Raw genomic sequence first — 18958 nt, forward strand, 5'->3', positions numbered from 1 at the left:
AACTCATTGGCCAGCTCCTGGGAGTGACAGGACGTGAGGCCAATGAGGACGCGGTACCGGGCCGAGGCCGGGAACCGCCCCTAAAGCAGAGTGGCTGTGGAGAAGAGAGCGAGGCCGAGCGGGACCTTAATGTTCCCGGAGCGCAGGAGGGCGCGCGGGCGACGGCTGCGAGTCAGCGGAGCCGAACTCACCCACAGCGACAGCGCCCATAACTGCAGCTCCTCGTGGGCCTCTGGTCAGCCAGCGTCGTCTTCCTCCCGGTGACGAATAACAAGCGACAGAGCGGAAGCCAGAGTGGCCACCAGAAAACGGCAACTTCCGCCGCGCGGCATCGTGGGAAGTGGCGTTGGCCCCGAGTCCAGCAGCGCTGCCGCCGTCTGCGCCTGCGCGCGGTTCGCACCGGAAGTCCAGACGTGAGTGCGTTCCCCTGCTAGGTGGTGGGCTGGTTTTCTGCTCGTCGCTCGCAAGGGTGGGTTCCTGGTGGCCGTCGAAGGTATGCAGCCTCCTTGACGGCGCCTTCGTCAGACGGAGGGCGTCGGAAGGCCCGCTGAGCGAGCGCCTTTAAATCTCGGCAGCTGCTAACTGCCTGGTGCACACGACCCTGGGCGTGTGGACGGTCTGACTCCGCCCTGCCGGAACGCTCGGTCTGCGCGTGCAGGACTGCAGGCGCCACACCCCGTGCTCAGCAGACTCGAGGCCTCGGCGCCGGCTCACCGTGACAGAAACGCAGTGATACGAGGCAGAGAGCTGCAGGTGCCCACGGAAACACAGGTCAGGGACAGAAGTAGCAACTCACAGCCAAACCAACAAATTTCATCCTCATCAGCCCCGGGAGGAAAGTGGCCTCCCGGCCTGTTGAATTGGCTGACTTGGGGGTGCTGGCCCTCCCGCCTGGTGCCGCTGACACTGTTGTACCGGCTCTCTTACTAAGCACATAGGCTTTGGTTTCTGTTCTGAAACAGTCGTGTGGCCGTCCGCCCACCTGCTCCCCTGCCCCCCCGCCACGACGCTGTTCCCCTCGTGCTCCGTAGGAGGCATCTCGCTGTGGCTCTGTGCACAGCGCGAACGCCACCGTGCCCCAGAAAAACGGCTGGGCGACGTAGGACACCGCTCATGTTTGGTTATGTATGTACATCCCTCCCCCACCCGAACCCCAAACAAACAGGTCATTGTGAGCCCCTTGAGAGCTGGGACATCTTTGTCTTGTTCTTTGCTGCACATCTAGTACCTAGAAGTGTCCAGAACATAGTAAGTGTTTAGTACTTACTGAAGAAATAGTTATTAATGAGATGCTTGCACAAAAAATGTTCATAGCAGCCACAAACAAAACAGCTGCGTTTCCATCAAAAGAATGGAAAAAGGTATAGTCACATGATGACATACCACTAAGCAATAAAAAGAAACTACTACTGTGAGAACATGGATGAACTGTAAAACTGTGATACAATCCATACACCCAAGTACCTACTGTATGATTCCACCCTATGAAGTTCTAGGATAGGCCAATCGAATTATGGCGAAAACCAGGGCAATGGCTGCCTTGAGGGGGGTTGGGCAGGGACTGACAAAGAGTTTGAGTTACACGGTTGTACAAAGGTGTCAAGACCCACGATATGCATTCCATTTTTACCTCAAAAGGAAAAAATACTAATTCGCATTCTAATATTATTCACGCCGAAGTAGGGAGAAGTATACTAATGTCTGTAATTTACTTTGAGATGCATGAGAATGGACGGATTGGTAGATGGATTAGATGTATGAGGAAGCTGCTAGATAAAAATGTTAAAGTGTTTAGGTCAATTTCTTGACCTCAGCACCATGCACATTTTGGACCAGCAAAACTTATTATCTGTAGGGGAGTGTCATGTGTATTGTGGTAACTGGAGCAGCATCCCTGGGCCCTACCCATTAGGTGCCAAAAACACCTCACCATTGTGACAACCCAAAATGTTCTCAGACTTTATTGAGTGTTCCCTGGGGAGCAGAGTCACCCCCCCATTCCTTCCTTTGAGGATTGTTCCACTGTTTCACTGTAAAATTCTCAACTTTTCAATAAAACGTGGAGAAAAACTAGATTTAATGAAATTGAAAAATGCTTACAAAACACCAAGTAGAAGATGCACCTATGAAGATCTATGCACTAAACTTTTTTAAAAAAATTATTTATTTTTAGAGACAGGGGAAGGGAGGGAGAAAGGGAGAGAAACATCAATGTGTGGTTGCCTCTCATGTGCCCCCTACTGGGAACCTAACCCGCAACCCAGGCCTGTGCCCTGACTGGGAATGGAGGCTGTGGTGACCCTTTGGTTCACAGTCAAGCACTCAGTCCACTGAGCCACGCTAGCCAGGGGTGACAACAGAGTTGTTTTGTTTTTACTTCTGTTCATTGTTACAATCTTAGTGCCAAGGACGGTGCTGGACACAATAGGTACTCAAGAAACCTCTGTGGAATGAGTGACCAGTACCAGTAGTAGCAGCACTTTTCTAGCACGTCCTCTGTTGCCAAGCACTGGTTCACACAGTTTGCACATTTGCCGCAGCCAGTCCTCACTGCAACCCTGTCGTTCCATTTTGGAGACTGCGAGACTGCGGCACAGAGAAACCAACTACCTGCCTAGGGTCGCAGTTGGTAAGTGGTGCTTTGGCAGTCTGGCAACAGTATATAAACTGCTATGATCAAAAGACCACAGTGAATTCATTTCCTCTAATAACCACCCAATGAGTTGTTTCCTGGAGTCTTCAACTTCAAAACAGGCTAGAAAAGATTTTTGTAGAAGTCAAATAAGTACAGGAAGTATAAATATGGGGTTTTTTTAGTAACAGCAAATGCTTAAGCTACAATGCCAAGTGAAAATATAGTAGGACATTGAAATTATATGAAATCACTTGCTAGTGAAGAAAACACTGTGTTTAAAGGACTTCGTGAAGATAGTGGGTAGCCTTGGTAATCAACTACTTAAATTGAAGTGGCTAGATGACAACCAGGGATTCCTGATCTGTGTAGGGAAGAGCTAATGTCACTATGTCTGGAAAAAATGACTTAGGGTCAAGTGAGTTTGGGATGCTATGCATATTAACTCCTCCTCTTAGAGATTCATGGTGCATATTGGGATCTAACAATACAGCCACACACAAAAAATGTGCCCATATAATTTATTGTCCAAGTGTCCCTTTTGTCTAAGATAAATGCTAGATCAGTCAGGACAGTAGGATGACCCGTGGTCACCCTAAAGAAACCTGTTGAACTTTGTGCCATTCTTCATTTCAATAACTTAAACAAAACACCAATTTTTTCCCTGGTGTGGCACTGGCATCCTGGACTTCAGATGGAAACACACTGGCATTGGGAATGAAGTGGCGTTGGCACCGATTTACACTCTGATGAGTGCAGCAGCCCAGCACGTGTGAGAGCACTTCATGTGTTCCTGATTCGTGTCCACTTACCCCTGATATCCAGTCCCATGGAGCCACACCCACAGTCAGGCGTGTTTTTGACAGGACCCATGGCAGCTCACGATCTGCCACCTTGAGTAATTCACTTCCTTTTTTCAGTGAAAGTTCTGCTCTTTAAAACGACCCTACAATGAACTAACTCAATTGTTGACCAACTACCATTTTCTGATGTTAAAGAAATGATCCAAACATATTGGATGAAACAAAGAAGACTTGAATAGAGAGACATGTTTCTAGAAGGCTTCGTAATGACCATGCGAGGCAGCCTGTCCGGAGCAGATCTGCTCTCAAGGTGTGGCATTTCCTGCTTCTGAGTCTGCGAAACTACCAGCTTCACTCCCCTGTGTAGCTGTAGGGTGGGCTAGCTTCTCTGCCCGCCCTCGGGGGACCCTAACATGCCATTCCTTCCCCTCGGATTGCAGCACTGTTGCCAAGCCACCAGTTAGGTTAACGTTTTTCTCTTACAGTCGCTTGCTCTGTATACATCTAGTAGATGTTATACTTAGTCACTGCAAGGACGTTGTTGAGTACAAGTTAAGAGGACTTGAGTCTGGAAGAAAATAAACATATGCTCAACTATGAAACTTGGAAAAGATCTTAATAAAGAGGCTATTTACAGAACATGGCCAAGTTTAAAGGAAGCACAGCTACCCCTAGGCCCGAGAGGTCTGCTGGAGTTGTGGAACAAGGGCTACCTGCAGAAGATGTGGTCTATAGCTGGTCACCACCATTGTCAAAATCCTACCAATGCAGAGAAGACCAGTGAAGGAGTACCTTGAATTCTTTTCTTCTCCCATCCTCCCACTGTCTGCCAGCACATTGGCTGAACCCAACTGCAAGAAAGGCAGAAGTGTCTGGTGCTGTGGGCTGCAGAGGTCAACTATCCAGAGGGAAAAGAAAGGCCAGAACAGGTCCCGGGGACAAACAGCAAGTAAGGAGCACAAGAGAAAATAGTCCAAACTATGAGCCTCTGAATTACGCCTTGGCATGTGAGGAAGGACAGTTCAGGCCTATGCTACCCTCGGTGCCCCCTGTCTCACAGACCTTCCTGCTCTGTCCCCCTGGGGCTCCCGCTCCTCTCTTCCGAGTCTTTCCCTTCCTCCAGTGCTCCACTCAGATCCTGCCACGTCACCAGATCTTTTCTGGTGGCCCACATCATTGTGCCCTCATTTGCATTCCCAAGATAATACCTGCACTGGTTACTTATCACCAGGTCTTTTTATCTTCATTGTTCTAGGTCTTGTTGGATTTATCTCCTGATCCTCACACTAAATAGAAAGCGCCAGGAAGGAAGGATGGGTGAGGCTCTGCATACAGTAGCAGCTCAGTGAACCTTTACCAAAGAGGAGAAAGGATTCCATGAACAGACCAGGAACCTAAATAATGGTGTTTGATTTTACAGAGTAGGTAAGCATGTTTTCCTTTATAGCAATGGGATTGAGATCCTTCTTTTTCAGAAGTGTAACCTTTCTTCCTGATGTATTTAGAAGAACTGTAGGCTAATCACGAAACTACAAGTAATATTGAAGCACATGAGTTGGAAAGTTAAAGTCCTTTCCTTTTTCCTTTTACCCACATTTAGCCAACTGTTAGTAGTTGTTTCATTCCTCTTAGAATGTCTTGATTTCCCCTTCATTCCTGAAGGGTATTGTCACAGGATCTAGTATTGTAGGATGATCTTTCTTTACTTTCAGCAGTGGAAAAATATGTCTCTTCTTTCTGGCCTTCATAGTTTCTGATGAGAAGTGCCCTCTTAAATGAATTTTTTTCCCTCCTAGCTAAGGTTTATTTCTCTCCTGCTGCTTTTAGTATATTGGCTTTTTTTTTTTAATTTTCAGAACTTTGACCATTATGTGTTTTGATATGGATTTATCTGGGTCCATTCTGCTTGAGATATGTTCAGCTTTTTTAATTTGTTTTCACCTTTTGACACAGTTGGAAGGTTTTCAGCCATTATTTCTTCAAGTACTTTATCAGCTCTGCCCTCTTTGTCTGTTGTTAAGAGTCCTATCTGGCCCGAAAACCCTGTTTGAATGTCACACACAGACACAAAACACCATGACAAGACGATGTGTTAATAATTTTTTAAAGGCGGGAACTATGTGAAAATTTTAAATTTCCATATGGTAACTTTCTAGAAGGCAACTCAGTGACATCTAGCAGAATTTACAATGTTGTGCCTGTTGTTTCGACAAGCCATCTCTACAAACTTACCCTTGAATAGAGTATTCACCAAACTAAATATATATGTTCATCACACTGTGTATATAAAAAGAACCCCCGCACTGTGGAAACAACCCAAATGTCCAAGGCAGAGAATGCAGTAAATGACGAATTATGTACATGACTCAGTAGGATAGCTGCCCACCAGAGAGACAGTGGTTGCCCTGTGCTGACAGCGTGTCGCTCTGCTGAGTGTGGTTCAGGGAAGTGGGGAGACATGACTGTATCATCCCCTTTGGATACATTTCAATTATGTTTCTGTATCTCACTCTCTACATACATTTACATGCTATACCAGCATATGTTTTTATATGTTTACATATAATGCTTAAAACTTTTTCAGATACAACACACCAAAAACTCTTTGCTTTGGATTGGGGACTTAGGTAGAAGGAGATACTACCAGCAGAAAACGGTATCATTTTAAGTTTTTCTTATTTATTGACTTCAGATTGGGGGAAGGGAGGGGGAGACAGACAGAGAGACAATTTGTTGTTTCACTTATTGATGCATTCTTTGGTTGACTCTCGTATGTGCCCTGACACGGGATGGAACCCACAATCTTGCCGTATCAGGACAATGCTCCAACCATTTGAGCTATTTGGCCATGGCATATACCTTAATTTTAAATTTTTTCTCTACTACTTGAATTTTCTAGCCTTGTACTTTCTAATGTTAACAATGGTTACTTGAGCTGTGGGATAATTACCAGTCTTTATTTTCTCTTTCTTGGCCACTGATAGGGCTTTTGACTTCATAATTAGATTTTTTTCATGAAATTACCTATTGTGGTAGCTCAAGAAGCCAGATCAACTATCTAGATACGTAGGAATTGGTTCCTGGTTATTATTAGAGTTTTCCTGTTCTCACTGGATTGTCCCACATTTTAGGTCCTTAACATATTACATCTATTACATACATATTACAACACATTATAAAGTAGAATAATGGGAAAGATATTCTGATTAAATTACACATTTTATAAAGAAGTCAAATGCATTTTAAATAACCTGTAAAGTTCTTCCAAGATTGTATATGTTATTTGTCTTATTCTTTTTTCTGTAGAAACTTACAGGTAGCTGGAAATGGTTGAGATGGAACAGGCTGAGGCCCAACTCTCTGAGTTAGACCTGCTGGCCAGCATGTTCCCTGGTGCGAATGAGCTCATAGTGAATGACCAGCTGGCTGTTGCAGAACTGAAAGATTGCATTGAAAAGAGGTCAATGGAGGGGCGATCTTCAAAAGTGTACTTTACAATCAACATGAACCTAGATGTATCTGCAGGAGCAATGGTAATTCAGTTTTCCTTTTGGGAGAATTGAAACAGGTCAAGACTTAAAACAACGCTTAGGGCTTTTTTCTTCTCTTTGATCAGGTGGTGTTTTCTCTGGCCTGTATTCTTCCCTTTAAATACCCTGCAGTCCTGCCTGAAATCACTGTCAGGTGTGTTACAGGAGCTGGCTAACTTCAGAGTTCAAAATTAATTGGGTGATAAAAGCAATTCTTGAGTTTGTTTTCTGTCCCAAGAAAATTGATTTAATTTTTTTCTCCCATATATTTTGTACCAGGTCACTATTGTTAAGTAGATCCCAGCAGGCTCAGCTGAACACAGATCTGACCGCACACCTGCAGAAGAATTGTCTCGGAGATGTCTGTGTGTTGCATGCCACTGACTGGGTGAGAGAACATGCCCCTGGCTATGTCAGCAGAGACACCGCCCCTCTTCCCGCTCCAGGAGGTGCAGTCCAGCCCATCCTTCTCGTTCTCACGAGACTCTGGATCTATAGCCATCACATCTACAACAAAAGCAAAAGAAAGCATATTCTGGAGTGGGCGAAGGAGCTTTCCCTGTCTGGGTTCAGCATGCCAGGGAAACCAGGTGTTGTCTGTGTGGAAGGCCTACAAAGTGCCTGTGAAGAATTCTGGTCCAGGTTTGCTCTCACAAATTTTGTGTTCTATGTCCGTCATTTTAGTGCTGAACTAGAACTGGAGATCTAGAACTAAGTGTGACCCTGAGGGTGTATCTCGTGGGAATTCAGCCTCAAGTCAGTGAATCAAATAGAACTCCCGTGTGGTCAACATCACATCCCTTACCTGACCCAGTGCACCTGGGAGATGTCCGTAAGCAGATGCCAAACCAAGGCCCTCCATCCCCGTGGAGCCGATCCTTCCCTCATCTTGAGCCGTGTATTCTCTGTGAAACACGGAAATTTCTAATTGTCTCATTTCTCCACAGACACCCTTGAGTGAGTTTCTGAGAAGTCCCTTTTCGGAGGTTGAGATTCAGCAATTTCCACATCAGTGATAATGGCAATAAATGAGTTTGGGGATAGGGTTATGACTAGAATCATATTTGATTAAAATACATCCCTGACATAAAAGTGAAAAGGTTTCTTCACTTCTAGGGCAATATTTTCAGTGGCCTAGAATGCACAACATAGTTTCAAATTTTCTACTTTGAAAATTTATTTTCAGGCTCAGAAAATTAAACTGGAAGAGAATTTTGATTCGCCACCGAGAAGACATTCCTTTGGATGGCACAAATGATGAAATGGAAAGACAAAGAAAATTTTCAGGTTTTGAAGAAAAAGTGTTCAGTGTTAATGGAGCCAGAGGAAACCACATGGACTTTGGTCAGCTGTATCAGTTTTTAAATGCCAAAGGGTGTGGGGAGGTTTTCCAGATGTTCTTCGGTGTGGAAGGGCAATAACTGAGTAGAGGAGCAGTTGAAAGTACTTTGTCACTGTTAGCCACTTGTTTTTTTTACCCACTCTTTCTTGAAACATTAATTTTACTTCCATCCCATTCTAGAATGTTAGGGGTAAAAAAGAAAAAGTAGTACAGCTGAAGTGCATCTGTTAAAAATATGTCCTGGTCGAAAACAGAACTGAGTTTTAAGTTATAATCTTAAAATTATTGACAGGAATTTCTTGCTATATATATACCATTTTGAAAGAGAAATTAATTTGACTGGAGTTAGATTGTGTTGGTGACCCATCTTGCCACCCATTCTCCACCCCTGCCCTTTCCCTTCCACCGTGAGCTCTCCCGGCCTCTCGGGCAGCTCGGGTGACTTTGGCTGGGGGACACCTGGGAAGACTTTTGCTTCCTGACTGACACGATGGACACAGCGAGGGCACCTTTGCTCCCTCTTCCTGCAGCAACGCTGCGGCGGCTGCTGGAGCTGCAGTAGTCCCTTCAGCCATGAGGGCAGTAGGGGCCCGGAGAGCTGCTGAGATGCCACTGCGTGTTGTCAAGCTGCGCCAGCCCCTGCCTATCTCTAGACAGCTTGTTGTGAAATAAAAACAATTTTACATACATTTGTGTGCCTCTTTAAAAAAAAACTAATCCTCACTGAGAACATGCTTAGAGAGGGGAAGGGTGTGAGAGAAACATCGATGGGGTGCCTCTCATACACGCCCTGACCGGGGACTGAACCTGCCATCTAGGTATGTGCCCTGGCCAGGGATCGAACCTGCAACATTTGTGGTGACTGGACCACTCTCCAACAGAGCCACAGCGGCCAGGGCTGTTTGTGTGCCTCTTACTAGCAGTTGAAAGCTATTTTGCCAAACATATTTTTTTCAAAGCTCTAGTTTTACATCTACCTCAAACATTTGATAAGTAGGTGAAGTTTTTCTTGTCTTGTTTAAAGATTTTATTTCTTTTTTTAAGAGAGAGGAAGAAGGAGAAAGAAGCATTGATGAGAGAGATTAAATCAACCAGTTGCTTCACACATGGCCCCCACTGGGGACCTGGCCTGCAAGCCAGGCATATGCCCTGACTGGGAATCAAATCCGTGACCTTTCAGTCTGCAGGCCAGAGTCACAGCAGCCAGGACGAAGCTTCTCTTCAGTGGAGTTTGCCACTCCACTCGGCTTTTACACACTTTCGTTCCACTCGGGCTTGCCTCACAGAAGGCTGCTGAGGTGTGAGCAGAGCTCACACCTTTTAACAGGCCTCAGCCGCGCTTCAAACTGGTAACGTAGAGAACTCGTTTTTGGCCTATTGGATTTTAACAATTTTTTTTCTTATTCAGAAATGGTTTTCTGTAAACTTCGTTTCAGCAAGTTGACCTGCAAAGACACACAGCCTGGTTTTGGAGGCCCTCCAACAGCTAGCTCCAAAAGTGCTTACTAAGGATTTCTTTGCTGTTTCTTTGCTAGCTTGCTGGCACTCGGGTTGATGCTGTGTTGGGTGTTCCTTGACGTGTGAGACTTGGTTAGAAGAACGGTGTTAGTGGGTAAGAGGGACACAATGTATTGGCCATCTTAGTCATGCGTTGCAGGCATCCTGTGTGCCCACCAGTGAAAGTCAGCAGGAAGGAAGAACTAAGGAGGCGGTGGTGGAGCTGTTCCTGAAAGGGCGAGGGCGCACTGCTCTGAGGGCGTCCGGGGAGAGCCCTGTGCTCCTCCCTGGACTCCCTCCTTCCTGCCCCCGCCCCTCTGCCATATCCGTGGCCACCACCCTATCAGAAGGGCCAGCCCCTTGACTCTGGCTTCGGACTCCCCCGGCCACTTGCAGATTCGGATGGACACCCACCACGCATGGGATCTGACACCGCGGGAGGCCACCAAAAGGGCCAGGTGCTGCACCTACTACATTCCGCAGGATTAAACTGCTAAAGCGTTTTCATTTATTACTTATTAATAACACTTATTTTACAAAGATTTTATTTATTTTTAGAGAGAGGGGAAGGGGGGGGAAAGAGGGAGAGAAATATCAAAGTGTGGTTGCACCTACTGGGGATGCGGCCCGCAACCCACGCATCTGCCCTGACCGGGAATCCAACGTGAGCCTTTCATTCTCAGGTCGGTGCTCAATCCACTGAGCCACACCAGCTAGGGTTTTCTTTCTCTCTTTCTTTCCTTTTTTTTTTTTTTAAGAAAACTATTTCAGTATACCAGGGGAACCCAACGGAGTATGTCCTTAGTGAGTTTCCGGAAAGACGACAAGGCAGCCGAGAGTTAGGGACACACACGCCCGATTACACAAGTCAGCATAAACTGCGCCCATCGAAGCTGCAAGGGGCACCAGGAGGCTCCCACTGAAGCACAATCTAGCGATCCGACGCCATGGGTCCGGACAGGAAAATGAACTTCAGTACTTGTTTAAGGAGAAAAAAAACATTAATGTGGGGAATTGGTTAAAGGGGATTTTAAAAGCCAAAAGAGGTCACGGAGGTCTTCACCGCAGCCGCAGCTCCTGTCCCTGGGGCGTGGTGAGGAGGGGAGGGGGGACGGGGGTGATCAGAGTAGTTTGCAGGAGGCCCCGGCAGCTGTAGCTCGGTCCCCGTCGTGAAGAGAGGGCGGTGCCCGGCTGTGGAGGGTGTCCCGGAGCTCAACAGAGGGACCTGCGGAGTCGGGTGCGGACCTCTGAGCAGAAGCTCAGACCCAGACCGGCTAGGACCCAGGCCACCGGGGGGCGGGTGCTGCCTGCTGCCCCTGGCTCCCCGAGGTGCGCCGTGAGGCCGGTGTCACGGTTTAAAGGGCAGGACACTGAGACCCGCTGCTGCCTGACGCGGTTGGTGTGCCCGGGGCGAAGGCCGCTGCCGGGGCCACGCGGACAGAGAGGGGCTGGCCCAGCGCCTGCCGAGGAGCCAGCCGAACGAAGGAGCTTGCGGAGCTCGGTGTCCTGCCGTTGAGCACCGGAGGGAGTGTGGACACGCGAGGCCGTCACCCGCATCACGCGCTTGTTTGCCTGGTGATGCTCAGAAGCAAAATCCCCAACCGCGAGATCCGTGCGTTTCAAAATTAGGACTGCCGCACTACGCTTGTTGAAAAAACTGCACGTTACCGTCACAGTGCGAAAAGGTGTGAACTCAGGGGCAACGCTGCCTAGTAGAGCACTGCTGCTCAAGTCCTAACGAGGCCTGGAGGTCTGCTCTCCAATGCAGACGCTGCCGTAACAGTCGCGAGCGGGCCCGAAAGCCTGCGTTTCCTTCCAACGCCCACCGACACTCCTGACTGCGTTCTAAAGGGCCCAGCCGGTCCGCGTCTCCACGTCGCGGACTGCCACGTCGCGTCGTTCTGCCGCAACCCGGGGTCGAAAACGCCCCCCCGCCGCACGTGCCGGCCTCCCCTCCGCGGAGTCGGGAACCCACGTCGCCTCCCGCGACCGCGGAAGCACGGGTTCGGCGCCGTGGTCCAACGCTCGGCCGCCGATTGGACAGAGTTGACGTCAGTCAGACAGGCGCGGCTCCAACTGTGACGCGAGGCCGCCTGGGAGTCGAGGCCTCCGCGGGAGCCGAGAGCTGAATCGGGGCTGCGGAGGGCGTGGGTAGGTGGCGGAAGGGGAGGGCCGGGGGAAAGTTCTTCCGTGAACCACTTCCGGCGACAGAGCCGGAAGTTGTGGTCCAGCCGTTTCTACCGGGGGCTGCGGCTGAGAGTGCGGCGAGAACGCGGCCATGGGCGGGAAGAACAAGCAGCGGACCAAGGGGAACCTGAGGGTGAGCGCGAGGTGGCAGGGCCGAGCGGGGACGTGCGCAGCGGGGCGGCGTGGGCGGCGTGGGCGCGTGTGGGGCATGACCTCCCGGAGCGCGTCCCCGCTGGCAGGTGGTGTCCAAGCAGGTGGCCGGGCTGGCAGAGCGGAGGCGCTCCGCGCCGAGCTGCCCCCGCGCACACACTTCTCGTTAACTGACGCTTCAATGGCGGTTTCAGCGGGAGGCTGCCTGCGGGGCTCGAGCCGGCGGCCTCGGACCCGGAGATCCGGAGTCGGCGATCTCCGGGTCGCGGGGTCGCGGCGGGGCTCCGGGTCGCGGCTGAAGCCCCGGCCCTCCCCGCCGCCTCCGTCCATTCTGCGGCCACACGGACCCCTCACGGGACCTGGGCTTCTTTATTTAACTCATGTCCTCAATGTTTTGTCTTTGAAATAGTCCCAGTATAAGCAAAAGAACATGACAGTGACAACCCACCTAGTCTCTACCTAGAGTCACCAGCTGTTAATATTTGATCACATTTGCTTTCCCTGTATAAGGATTGCATTTTGTTGAGCCTTATGAGAATTGCAGAAAGTACAACGACTCCTAAATCGGGTGTATTCTAAAAATATTGCCGTTCTTCTACGTGACTATGAACAGTTACAACGCCGGCGAAAATTTAACTTCAGTATAATACTGTTAGCTAATAATATATATACAGCATTGCATTAAGATTTCCGTAGTCATCTCAGCAATGTTTTCTATAACTTTGTTTTTAGGAATAGCATTAAAAAAGCATGTAGTATCCAGTCTGGGATCACTCGTGCCTTTTACTTAGTTAGCTCTTGACAGTTTCCCAGCTCCCTGCCCATGCTGCCCCCCCCCCCGCCCCCGGACTTTTATGGGGAAGAGCCTAGGCCAACTGTTACGCATAATTTAAAATTGTCTATTTGTTTCTTATGATTAGATTCAGGTTAGCAGTTTTTGACAGGAATGCGTCATGGATGAAGCACCTCAGTGCCTCACTGCGGGGACGCATGTGCTTGTTTGTCCTGGTGTTGGTGGTGTTGGTGGTGTTGGTGTAATCACTTGGGGATGTCAGCTTTTCGATTGCCTATCAGAATAATAGGTGGAGTGAGTGATACCTTGAGCCTGGCAATATCCTGTTCTCGCCCACAAGCTTTCATCTAATGGTTTTAGCATTCTTTGATGATAATTGCTGGAATCAGTTATTACTGCGCTGATTAAAAAAACTTATATTTAACCCTGAGAATGATTATCTTGACAAATAACGATTTAGCTACAGTTATTTCATTTTAAATATGATGGTACTGAGTTTTAGAGAAATTTACCTGAGCTCATGAACGGGGAAGTTGCAGAGCTGGGATTTGAATGGCAGTCGTTGATTTAGCAGACGACTTCAAATCCTGAATGCAGCGTACTCAAGGGTGATAGACAGATGTCCCCTTTTCTTGATGATAGAAACAGATAAGTATGCAGATAACTGTAATGTATCAGGGAATGTTGATAGAGGTATGAGCAGAAAGGAAGTGGAAGAACAGAAAAGAAGGGACGGCTATGTTTTGAAGGATGAATAGGAGTTTGTCAGACAATGAAAAGGAAGGAGAAGTTTTTAGGTGGAGAGACAAGATTGTGCAAAGACCAAACCGTGAAAAGGGCAGGGCATTATTTCAGGGACCCTTTAATTCAACTTGGTACTGGAACATAAATCGTGGCAGCTCTTTTGGAGCAAGAGAGAAAGCAGGTGGTAGAAGAACAGAGTGGAAATGGCAGAGGTGAAGTGGTGAAAGATCTGTCCTGAGTTTGGGATTTAAACTGTAGACAGAACTGTGCCACCTCAAACACCTATGGAAGTCAGGCACAGGAGAATGAAGCAGATGTAGTACAAGAAAATTAACTGCCAGAAATAGAATCAAGTTTCTTTTTGAACTGTGGGTATAATATCTAACACACAGTAGAGTAAATAATAAGAAACAGTAACTATATTTTAAACTCACAGTAGACATTGCATAAAAGATATAACCAGTACATTCAGAAAATAATTTGTTACTTTTAAATTGGAAACCTGAAGTTGGTACCTTCTGATCCTACTTACCACTGTCTAGCTGTGATAATTCAGGTCAGTTCAGAATTCAGTCTTGACCCCTTTAGCTTTCAGCAATTATTTCTTTTTTATACTACTTCATTGTTCTGTTTCCTCATAAAGAAGTTTACAAATGGGATTGCAGATGAAATTCTGATGTACTAAGGTCATCATATTTAGTTTTCAGAATTGTAGTTCACTAACTTCCTTTGTAGCTCTTTGAATAATGTTCACTTTAATAAAGTTTTAAAATAGAGAACCATTTTTTTTTGCAATTAGTCTTAAATGCTCTTGTTTTAGTAAAGAAATGTAATTCAAGCCATCATTTTCATTTCTGATCATTCATTTCAGTTTGAACGTAGTCCAGATTTTTCCTTGACATCAGTTTTCCACACACAATTTTGCTAGGTTTGAGCAAATTGAATCACACATTTGGATAAACCTTTTTGAACATTCTCATAGAGAAATAAGAAACAGGTTTAGGTAGGTGGTAATGTCATCCTGGACATTGAACTGGGGCATTTTTTTCTTAGATGACAATATCTTAATTTCTTGTAGCAGTTCAAATATTTTTTGTCACAACTAATCCCTTAATTTTTAGTACGAGGAGTCTGCTACATTGTGTATCAGTCAGACAGACCACTGATTATGGTTCAAAACAAAGTAATGTATCTTAATAGCCTAACCATCATGTGGGTTTCTATGTCCATAATAATGTTAATTGTAACCATTTTAGCTCAAAGAAGTTTGAGTATGTGGCAGTGAGTGTGTCTGTCCTCAAGGAGTTCCTAGTCTGGAAACAGCTATAGTTAGACTTGTTCCATTGTGGTTACTTAATAAATATTTGCTGAATGAATGGGTGATCCATTTCAGTCAATTGTACATCATTACGCAGTGCACATACTATTTATACAGAAGTTGGAAATAAAACATTTTATAAAACAGTACTTAGGATTACCATACATGATGCTTTCTCTGATTTTTAATATTTTATTCTATGTCTTTAAAATGCTCTTGTGACTGATTAACTCGATACCATGAGCACCTAATGGATTGTACCCAGTTTAAAAAACATTTTTCTGATGTTTAGAAAACCAGAAAATACCTCTTGGGATCATTATTGATAACTTCTTGCTGATAGAAACATTTATCTTTGGGAAACATTGTAATACATGAAATCTTAGGCTAAGAAAAAAACTCAGAAGCGTGTTCTGTCATGGGGATTATCAAGGAATTATACTCTAAAGAACTCAAAGTTAAATTTGGAACTCTTCTTGGACTCTGACATTTTTTTTTCTCTACTTTCTACCAGCCTTCAAACAGTGGCCGAGCTGCAGAACTTCTTGCAAAAGAACAGGGAACTGTGCCTGGATTTATTGGTTTTGGGACATTCCAGAGTGACCTAGGCTATGTTCCTGCTGTTCAAGGAGCTGAAGAAATTGATAGTCTTGTAGATTCTGACTTTCGAATGGTCCTCCGGAAACTTTCTAAGAAAGATGTCACAACAAAATTAAAAGCAAGTTTTATTGTGTTCATAAATTTTCTTAATAACATAGTCCTTTTATTAAAATATCATTGCCATATTTTGTGTAAAGGAAAATGAATCACCACACATAATTTCTTTTACAGTTGTACTTTTTTCTGACACACAGGCTTAAGCTGAGCTTTTACTTATCTTCTAGGTTATAAATTAATGTGTTATTCTGTTCATTTTGAACACTTTGGATTTCTGGCTGTATACTTTTACTTCCATTAGAGAATGTAATTTGACCCTATAATTTTAAATGGGATTTTTTGTTTGCATCTTTATTTATTTAAAAAATTTTTAAACTTGTTTTCAGAGAGAGGGGATGGGAGAGAGGGAGAGGAACATTGATGTGCAAGAGACACATCCATGTGCGGTTGCCTCTTGTGCACGCTCAACTGGGGACCTGGTCCACAGCCCAGGCATGTGCCCTGAGAGGGAATCGAACTGGCAACCTTTCAGTTTGTAGGCTGAAAGGTCTACGTGGATTGGTGTGCTCGATCCATTGAGCCACACCAGTCAGGGCCGCATGTATTTTATTTTTTAAAAACAGCTGAAAAGTTTCTACCATACTAAGCATGTAAAGGAGCTCTTTAAATTTGTTCCATGTAGCACAAACAGAAACAGTGTATTCTCCCATTACATAAAATAGACAAAGCTTCCAGAGCAGAATAAATATAGACAATAGTCAATATTATGGCTGTCGATCCTTAACAATGTTAATAATTTACTTTCAGGCTATGCAAGAATTTGGAACCATGTGTATAGAGAGAGATGCAGAAATTGTAAAAGGGGTTCTTCCATACTGGCCAAGAATTTTTTGCAAAATTTCACTTGTAAGTATTAAGACTTGACTGGCTTATTTCTGTTGTATGTATTTGATTGAAATTATGGGGACTGTCAGATATAGATGACATTGGTGGTGAAGGTTATGAAATGTTATGTTGGTATTGTTACACAGTTTGGGTCATTGGGTTGTGTAAAGTGTGTAGGGAATTTGTTGTGTTTTCCAAAATTAGGTCAGAGTTACCCAGATGCTTTCCAGTCACAATAAATTTTGGCAATTTAATTTCTTTGTATATTTGCTCCAGAAGAATGAGAACCAATTGCTTAATTGCTTAAGGCCTAGTCTTAGCTCTAGCTTTAATACAGTTCTCATCTCATTGGGAAAAGGAAAAAATAATCAATTTCTTTACATAGTTATTGATTTTTTTTGTCCAGCTCTGTACATAATTGAATTCTTATTAATGGATTATCATAGCATATTCCAAAATATCTATATCTGTTTTAATAGAGTGATTTTAAACCATATTATACTTGCAATAGGACCATGACCGCCGGGTTCGAGAAGCCACACAGCAAGCTTTTGAAAAACTTATCCTCAAAGTTAAGAAACACCTGGCTCCTTATTTAAAAAGTGTGATGGGCTATTGGCTCCTGGCTCAGTGTGACACTTACCCACCTGCTGCATCGGCAGCAAAGGATGCCTTCGCAGCCGCCTTCCCCCCCAGCAAGCAGCCTGAGGCCATAGCGTTCTGTAAGGATGAGATTGCAAGTGTAAGTCCTGGGAACTGTTCTCAGCTTTTCCTTAAGTGTTCAAGGGACAGCAGGCATATCACAGTGACAGCTGTTCTACCTGGCAGTATGAGGGAGTGTGTGAGTGAAATGTTTCCAACCGAAGGTTGTCTTTTTAAAACAGTGTTTAACACAGTTGTTCATATTGCATTCTGTTTACTTTTTAAAAATATTTATTTATTTATTTATTTTAAGGAGTGGAGGGAGAAAGAGAGGGAGAGAAACACAATGCGCGAGGGATACATTGGTCAGCTGTCTCACGCCCCCAGCTGGGGACCTGACCCGCAACCCAGGCGTGCACCTGGACCGTCCTTTGGCGACCCTTTGATCTGCAGGCCGGTGTTCAGTCCACTGAGCCCGTGTTGTATTTTAACTACAATTAACATGTTGTATTGCATTTTTCTAAATTATTTAAATTTTCCCTCTTTAATTTATAAATCTTAATTTATCATATTACCTAAAAAATTTAGGTATATGCTTTATAGTATATAATCTAAAAAAAGAATACATCTAAAAATTCATTCTAAACTTATTTTCCCCCATATCTTCCCATTAATACATGTTTACAGATTCACTCTTTTTGCTGGCTCTGCGGTATTCCTTTGTATGAATATATAGCAGTTTAGTTAACTTTTTAAAACATACATTTGTAGTTTTACCCTGATGTCTTTATTACAAAGTTTAGCGGACTTTTTTGAATAGATCACTTCATACTTGGTGGGAGTGAAAAGTACCAGCACTTTTAGTCACCATTCGTTGGGTCAAAGAATAAGCACAGGTACCGTTTTCACAGATGTTGGTAAATTGCCCCTCAGATGGCCTTACACATCTCCCCCACTAGCCTGTGTGGGAGTTTCTTCAGCTCTCGGCCCAGACTTGGACCAGACTGGTGTCAGCCTTCACTTCTGTGGCTTTTGGTTTTTGTGTATCTGGTTTTCCTCATTTCTTCCCTCCTTACTGTCCGTAAGATACGGACTGGCAAGACCAGATGGCTAAGCTTCTTGACATTATGTGAGGAAATGGAGTACGGAAGGAACTGAAGATTGCAACAATGTGTGCCTGCACTCGTTCCCTCTGTGGAGCCCCTGTGCGCTCACAGCTCTGTGTCTGTCCCTCCCTCCGTCCTCCTTCCAGTGAGTGGGCCTTGCCGCGGGTTCCTGTTACCCGTGCCGGCTTGGACTCCTGAGCTCCTCCCCCGACACACACGAAGTCCCCCTTGCCCACTTGGTTCTTGGTTTTCCCGTTCTTCCTTGCTCAGGTGTACCAAGTTGTCTTTCTAGGGAGAGGATGTGTACCTTTAACCATCTTCTCAGAGGCAGTTCTCTAACCCAGCTACAGGTTAAGAGTCATTGTCTTATTTAAATATCAAGTGGTAACTGTTACGAGAGTGAAGTGTCATGAGTTTAGACACTAAGAGTTTTAGAAAATGGATTTTGAGACAACTGATTTGGCTCTTCATAGTTTCTGTTTGTGTGTTGTTGTTTTTTAAGATTTTATTTATTTATTTTAGAGAAAGGGCAAGAGAGGGAGATAAACATCAATATGTTGTTGCCTCTCGTGCGCCCCCTACTGGGGACCTGGCCCACAACCCAGGCCTGTGCCCTGACTGGGAATTGAACCGTTGACTTTTCCGTCTGCAGGCCAGCATTCAATCCACTGA

At 45.3% G+C, this 18958-nt stretch overlaps 3 protein-coding genes across 11 annotated transcripts in view; 2 read left to right on the forward strand and 1 right to left on the reverse strand.

Annotated features, from left to right (window-relative positions):
• The window catches only part of USP16 (ubiquitin specific peptidase 16), a 28535-nt gene extending 28212 nt beyond the window's left edge, over positions 1–323 (reverse strand). For 2 of the 3 annotated variants that reach the window (XM_045852659.1, XM_045852655.1), the window contains exon 1: positions 192–323. Coding sequence is in view for 1 of the 3 variants with exons in the window: in XM_045852660.1 (XP_045708616.1) it covers positions 192–210 (19 nt within the window). In the remaining 2 variants the exon portion in view is untranslated. The remainder of the gene's footprint in view (positions 1–191) is intronic. The other variant, XM_045852660.1, reaches the window with a different exon arrangement.
• RWDD2B (RWD domain containing 2B) lies at positions 281–8996 on the forward strand. 7 transcript variants are annotated; one of them, XM_045852664.1, is made up of 7 exons: positions 281–413; positions 4691–4860; positions 6020–6091; positions 6742–6968; positions 7052–7119; positions 7245–7607; positions 8152–8996. In XM_045852664.1, exons 4-7 carry the CDS (start codon positions 6762–6764, stop codon positions 8384–8386), a joined length of 873 nt encoding a protein of 290 aa, XP_045708620.1. In that variant the 5' UTR covers positions 281–413; positions 4691–4860; positions 6020–6091; positions 6742–6761; the 3' UTR covers positions 8387–8996. The 7 variants fall into 7 exon arrangements, with proteins under 7 accessions (XP_045708620.1, XP_045708626.1, XP_045708624.1 ...); XM_045852662.1 differs by having other exon boundaries at positions 400–771; XM_045852667.1 differs by having other exon boundaries at positions 400–771; positions 4691–4856.
• A 3004-nt stretch (positions 8997–12000) lies between these two features.
• LTN1 (listerin E3 ubiquitin protein ligase 1) overlaps positions 12001–18958 on the forward strand; it is a 51132-nt gene continuing 44174 nt past the window's right edge. Inside the window, exons 1-4 of the mRNA XM_045852457.1 lie at positions 12001–12124; positions 15511–15714; positions 16461–16559; positions 17050–17280. Coding sequence (XP_045708413.1) covers positions 12083–12124; positions 15511–15714; positions 16461–16559; positions 17050–17280 — 576 coding nt within the window. The 5' untranslated portion in view covers positions 12001–12082. The remainder of the gene's footprint in view (positions 12125–15510; positions 15715–16460; positions 16560–17049; positions 17281–18958) is intronic.

The sequence above is a fragment of the Phyllostomus hastatus genome, unplaced genomic scaffold (assembly GCF_019186645.2).
Source record: "Phyllostomus hastatus isolate PE091 unplaced genomic scaffold, TTU_PhHast_1.1 phas_contig_948, whole genome shotgun sequence".
In the NCBI taxonomy this organism is placed as follows: Eukaryota; Metazoa; Chordata; class Mammalia; order Chiroptera; family Phyllostomidae; genus Phyllostomus; species Phyllostomus hastatus.